Here is a 6000-nt window from a genome sequence, read left to right as displayed (position 1 = left end):
AATATATATATATGCCTTAGGTTTTTACCAATTTGGTATTAACCATTAATATATATAAAAAGAAGAAGAATAAAACATGATGAGGTTGTGATAGAAATTATACATATTTTTATTCACATGATGAATGTGGCACAGAATTCCTTCAGAGTCATCAACGAAAATGTCTTCACATCTAAACACAGATAAACACTTCAACATGGAGAGAGCTGGGCCTGGGTCAGGTCCAGGATAAACCTGGAGAAACCTGGAGAAACCTGGAAACCCTCGTCACATCTAAAGCTTTGCTTTTTTTGACACAAACATTTTCAGGGCGGATCAATCGTTTTCTTCACAGGTGCAAAGCCTCCGTCCCAAAAATCCTAAAGTCTGCTTCCAAATCCCGGAGTTTCTTTGCAAATCAAGACCTTTGTCTTGAGGGTTGACTCAAATCCACGGCTTTTCCTTCTAGAACCTACCAGAAGGTCTGGAGCCGTCAGCTCTTCATCTCCACCAACAGCTGCAGCTCATCTCGGCTCAGAACTGGTGGTGTTCCAAAGCCCGTCCAACCGTCGGCTGATAGTTACACTTTTACACAACATAATCACATCCAGGGGTGCTCCTAGCTTTTACAGGGGTCCAGGGCACAAATTCTCTTTAGGGGGGGCTATTTAGTAAAACTCCAGCGTGATGGGGGGGGGGGTTCAACCCTCTTAAGGTGTTCTTCGGTGATGCTGCAATCTGTTCCACTTGAAGAAGAAAAACTGGGAACTGGTGAATCTAAAGCTTAAGGTCAAGATGAGTCAGAGAGGAAACTGGTTTGGTGGTTGAGGGGGGACGTGTGCAGAAAAGTGGGGGTTTAAATAAACAGGGAACATTTCATACACTCACAAATGTGCGAAAATAAATTAATCTGAAATTTTAAAGCTGAATTTTAAAGCTGAAAAGCTGAAAGCTGAATTTGTACGAAATCAAATTCTATTAATGCACGAAAAAGACAGAAAAGACATACAGTTTTAGATTCAAAACTTTTCAAGAAAAACACAAAAAATATCAGATTTCATGAAGACACAAATCTGAAAGAAAAAACGTGAAAACTGTCCAAATGTTCACGTTTTCAAAATAATCCCAATGTCCTCGATTTGTGAACTCAAACATTTGGATGAAACTTGAGGACATTTGTATGTAACATGAGGACATTTGTATGTAACTTGACATTTGGAAACTTGACATTTGTATGAAACTTGAGGACATCTTCTGAGTGGACAAACATGTGAGCAGAGTGTGAGGACATCTGCAGGGAGTTAAGTCAGAGTCCCAGGGCCTTAGAGTGAGGACAGAGGACAGGGGACAGGGGACAGCACGCCCGGCCAGAACACCGTCCTCACCACGGCAGCTTCTCTGGCGTCTTCCAGCGGGGATGCAGGGGGTTCATCTGGACGTCGTCCTCAGACAGCTCAGGGACGAGGACGTGGAGCAGGAGATCAAACACACAGAAGACCAGGTGTCTGCGGGGACACGAGAGACGCAGTCACCACCGGTCTGGGACGCTGGGGACACAGATATGACGCCGAGGACAAGCAGACAACACTGAAGACACGCAGACGACGCTGCAGATGACCCCGAGGACACAAACAAACGCTTAAGACGTTAGAAATGTCATGAAACATCCGGCTGTTGAAGGAAAATAAAACCTCAGACACATCTGGAGCTAAAAAGCAGAACAAGATCATGTGACCAGGACTTAAGACTGAGTTATGGTTCTGCGTCAAATCAACGCCGTCACCGTGACGCCGTCATGAACCCTTCGGACTTCTCCGTCACTCTATTTCTCCACGGTGCAGTACCCCCTGTGACCGCTAATTCGCAATCTTTTCCTGAATGGTTTATCCGACTTTTTCCAGTCACAGTGAATGAAAGAGATAAGGACAACTATTGTGCAAAAAAACAAAACAAAAAAAATCACACATACACGAAGAAAAGAGCGCTGAAAGTTCACGACTGCTTCAAACCGGAAACCGGAAATGCGTTGCTACCAAGTGAACCAATCACATCCCTCTCATCTGCGTGTGGTCTGCGTCGCCTCGACACGTAGTTACAATTTTCGGGAGGTGCAGGTCAGTGACGGCGTCAGTGACGGCGTGTGGTCTGCGTCGACGCGTAGCACACGCCGTAGGCACGGCGTCGTTTTGACGCAGAACCATAACTCAATCTTTAGTACCCCGTCCTCCCTCCACAGGACTTGGGAGTGGAGGTTCCAGTTCTGCTGATCCTCCTCACAGATGATCATCAGCAGCTGTGCAGATGTTCTGCTGCAGCATCCAGGGGAGTTGACACAACGCCAAACAGGAAGGACATCCCCCGTTTAGCCATGTCCAACCCCTGTCCAAGCCCATCCCGCTGCTGGACGTGATGGAAGCCAGTCCTCCCGGACCAGTAAACAATGGGAGGGAGGGAGGCCCGGGTTCCTGGACACTGATTGCACACACCTGCTGGCTGATAAAGACCAGCACCGCCGCAGGAACCTCCCAACAACCGTCAACAACAGCTGCTTTTACAGCAGGAAAGCTGACCAAGCAGTGTCCCCACGGACACAAGAGGCATTGGAGGACCTGCACCAATGTCCTGGTGAGGACCCGGGCTCAGTCCAGCACATACTTTTCTCCTAAAGTGTGACACTTAGAGATATATCACTCACTTACACCTCAAAACACATTCTGTTAACAAAACAACATTCCGACTTTTGGGTTGAAGCGAATGAAGAAAAAAAAAAACCTGCAGTTCCTCTACCGATGGATCCAGACCTGCGGTCCCTCCACTGACCACTAGGGTCCAGATCCAGACCTGCAGGTCCTCTACAGACCACTAGGGTCCAGATCCAGACCTGCAGGTCCTCTACCGACCACTAGGGTCCAGATCCAGACCTGCAGGTCCTCTACAGACCACTAGGGTCCAGATCCAGACCTGCAGGTCCTCTACAGACCACTAGGGTCCAGATCCAGACCTGCAGGTCCTCTACAGACCACTAGGGTCCAGATCCAGACCTGCAGGTCCTCTACAGACCACTAGGGTCCAGATCCAGACCTGCAGGTCCTCTACAGACCACTAGGGACCAGATCCAGACCTGCAGTTCCTCTACAGACCACTGCAGTTCCTCTACTGGGGAACCTGTCTAGCCACTTTCAAAATAAAAGCCTTTTTCATGCTGCATCATCACTTCAACCAGACTAACGCCGCCAGCGTTGGTCTTGGGCCAAGTCTCCAACGATATAAAACGCTTTCTACCTGGACGTTAAGTAGCTACGCAAAAATGTTGCGGTCCACCAAAGTTGTGTTATTGCGAGGATGCTCTCAGAGCCTCGAACTCACGTCGATGACATTGTGGTACAAACAGCTTACGGAGACTGCAGGAGTGTTTAGAGCAGAAATGAAACATAAAACGGTTTGTTGATTCAAAGCAGGCACCAACTGTAAGGAGGATATCTACCTGTTAATGAAAGGGTCCTGAAAAGAGTCCAGAGCCGTCTCCCAGCTGTGCTTGTACTGTTCTGTTCCCAACCAATCCGAGACCAGGTCTAGAAGGGAAGACATGGAGACACAGGTGAACCCCGGGGGACGACATGGCCCCAGGTCTGGTTTGCTGGCTGAAGGGAGTGCTTGTAAACCTGGTAGAAGCTTCATCAGAGACTGCAGGGCCTGCCGTCTGGTGCCGTCCCTCTGCTGCTGGCTGCGCTGGGGTGGGGGGGCGCTGGGCAGAGCTCCGCCCGGCCACACGGCCTCCTGGATCACCTGCAGGTACACCACCCAGTAGCTGGTGCACAGCAGGTTGGACACGCTCACGTCCAGCCACCTGGGAACAGACCACAGCACTCAGGTCAGGGCGGTGGGAACATAGAATAACAGAATAGAATAACATAGAATAGAATAGAGTAGAGTAGAGTAGAGTAGAGTAGAGTAGAGTAGAGTAGAGTAGAGTAGAGTAGAGTAGAGTAGAGTAGAATAGAATAGAATGTTGTTCTTCCGGCTCTCGACGAAGGCGGACGCTTTTTCTGCTCCCTCTCCTTTATCTGTCTGCCCCCGCTACTGCTTGCTTGTCTCGTCTTCAGAGTTCTCTTCTTTTTCACTCCTCCGAAAATACAATTATGGAATTGATTAACTGGTCTCTCAGCACAATTGACCAAATTTTTGCAACAAGAAGACAGGGGATAAGGGAGCCCTCTTGCCCGGATGGGACATTTTTTTCCGAATATACAATGGTTTCCTACAAAAATTGGAAGCCTTTGTGCATGGCGATCATGTCCATCGAGGACGTAGAAGATGCCTTCATATTTGGATTCATGATAGCAGGATTTCTCCTGATTATCCTCATGATCGGAGGTGGGGGTTTCCTGATGTATCGACAAACGCGTAAGTCGTCGGCAGCCGTTTTCGCTCTTTCAAAGCTGCCGGACGTGGCTGAAGGGTCAAGCAAAGCGATCAGCGCTCTGACTTTTACGTTTGGGGAGCAGGCCCGTAAGCTGGATGCGATTCTCGAACAGAACCGCAGGCTGGGGGGGGGTCTTTGAGCTCATTAACAAGACTGATAACAACCTGGAGAAGTTGGGAGCTCAGCTTGGCCGGAATTGATCACAATTCCCCTGATTGGAGTCGCCGCTGATGAACCAGAGACTGAAAGGCAGACGGAAAATTACTGAGGCTGCCTGTTTTCAAAATAATTGCTGATTCTATAATTTGCCCTTGACAGAGCGGCCTGGGCCGACCGCTCCTAGTCACAATCTTCCTGGTGGAATGTAAACAAGATGACTCTGCCCCCCTAAACCTCCCCTCTCCCACGAACACCTGCGGATCCCTGTTGCAGAACTGTACCGAGCCGCCTGATAACATCAAAGACATTGGCTGAGAGCAGATCTAGGCGGAGGTTCACGGACGGACTCATCGCTTCACAGAGACACTTACTGATAAGCACACACAATCCCTCAATTCAAACGCCTTCCTCGGCTCCCCCCTCTTAGTCTGCGGGTTCGAGCGCCAGACGGCGATCACTTGGATGTACTGTGCGGGGACCCCCCCCCACACCCACACACCCACATGCAAGTCTCGTGATGTCTGTTGTTCTGTTACCCCTTTTACACCAAGCTGGTTCCAGGGCTGGTGCTAGTGCTGGTGCTAGAGCCGCTTCGCTGTTGGTTCTAAGTAAGAGCTTTTACACAAGCTGGTGCTAGCCTGCAGCTGGCCAGAGAGCCACGTCATCACGTCACCACTCCCCCTCGTTTTCATCCCCACCCTGATCAGGAAGCTGAGAGCCAAAAGCTGTTTTAATTTCAGCTGTAGCACTTTATTAAGTTTTAATATTTTTTCAGGTAAAGTAACCTTAAAGATCCCCAACCTGGGCTCAGTTTATCCAAATAAAGCCTGTTAAGAAATTTGCTCTGAAAATTTCGGAATTTCTGGCTGACTGCCGGCTCCGGAGCTGATTTATGGTTCCGCGTTAAATCGACGCAGAGCCTACGGCGTAGGGTACGGCGTACGGCGCACGTCGCCGCGTAACCTACGCCGTAGGCTCTGCGTCGATCGTCACAGCCGGCAGCCCCGGGGGACAGCAGCTCCTCTCCTCCTACGTAACATACGCCGTAGGCTCTGCGTTGGTGTAACGCGGAACCAGAACCGCGGGCTGGGAGGCGTCCCCGCGGGCCAGGAATTTTTAAGAAATAAATGGATCGAGCTGCGCTCCATTGGCGGGCAAGGAGCCCGCCGATGCAGCAGCAGCCTCGCATCCAAGCGGCCCAGGGCTGGAACGCTTCCCCGCGGGCTCAGACGAGAGGCTGCCGCTGCATCGGCGGGCACGGAGCCCGCAGACGTTACTGTTGATGGATTGTACCGTAGACCACTGCTGCTTCTGTTTTACATCCATTATTAAATAAATGGATGTAATAATAAAAGAGTCTGCTAACTTAACCGCCGTTTTCAACGCTCCGTTGTTTAAAAACGGCGCTCTTCCGTGTTTATTCCCCCCCCATCCATCCT

At 49.9% G+C, this 6000-nt stretch overlaps 1 protein-coding gene across 1 annotated transcript in view; it reads right to left on the bottom strand.

The window, feature by feature from the left end:
• Positions 1 to 80: 80 nt before the first annotated feature.
• The window catches only part of snx19b (sorting nexin 19b), a 60839-nt gene continuing 54919 nt past the window's right edge, over positions 81 to 6000 (bottom strand). Inside the window, exons 12-14 of the mRNA XM_061718707.1 lie at positions 3642 to 3826; positions 3464 to 3551; positions 81 to 1484 (exon numbers count right to left, since the gene is read on the bottom strand). Coding sequence (XP_061574691.1) covers positions 1361 to 1484; positions 3464 to 3551; positions 3642 to 3826 — 397 coding nt within the window. The 3' untranslated portion in view covers positions 81 to 1360. The remainder of the gene's footprint in view (positions 1485 to 3463; positions 3552 to 3641; positions 3827 to 6000) is intronic.

This window comes from Cololabis saira, chromosome 4, assembly GCF_033807715.1.
Source record: "Cololabis saira isolate AMF1-May2022 chromosome 4, fColSai1.1, whole genome shotgun sequence".
Classification (NCBI taxonomy): Eukaryota; Metazoa; Chordata; class Actinopteri; order Beloniformes; family Belonidae; genus Cololabis; species Cololabis saira.
This window is presented reverse-complemented; position numbering and strand designations above follow the sequence as displayed.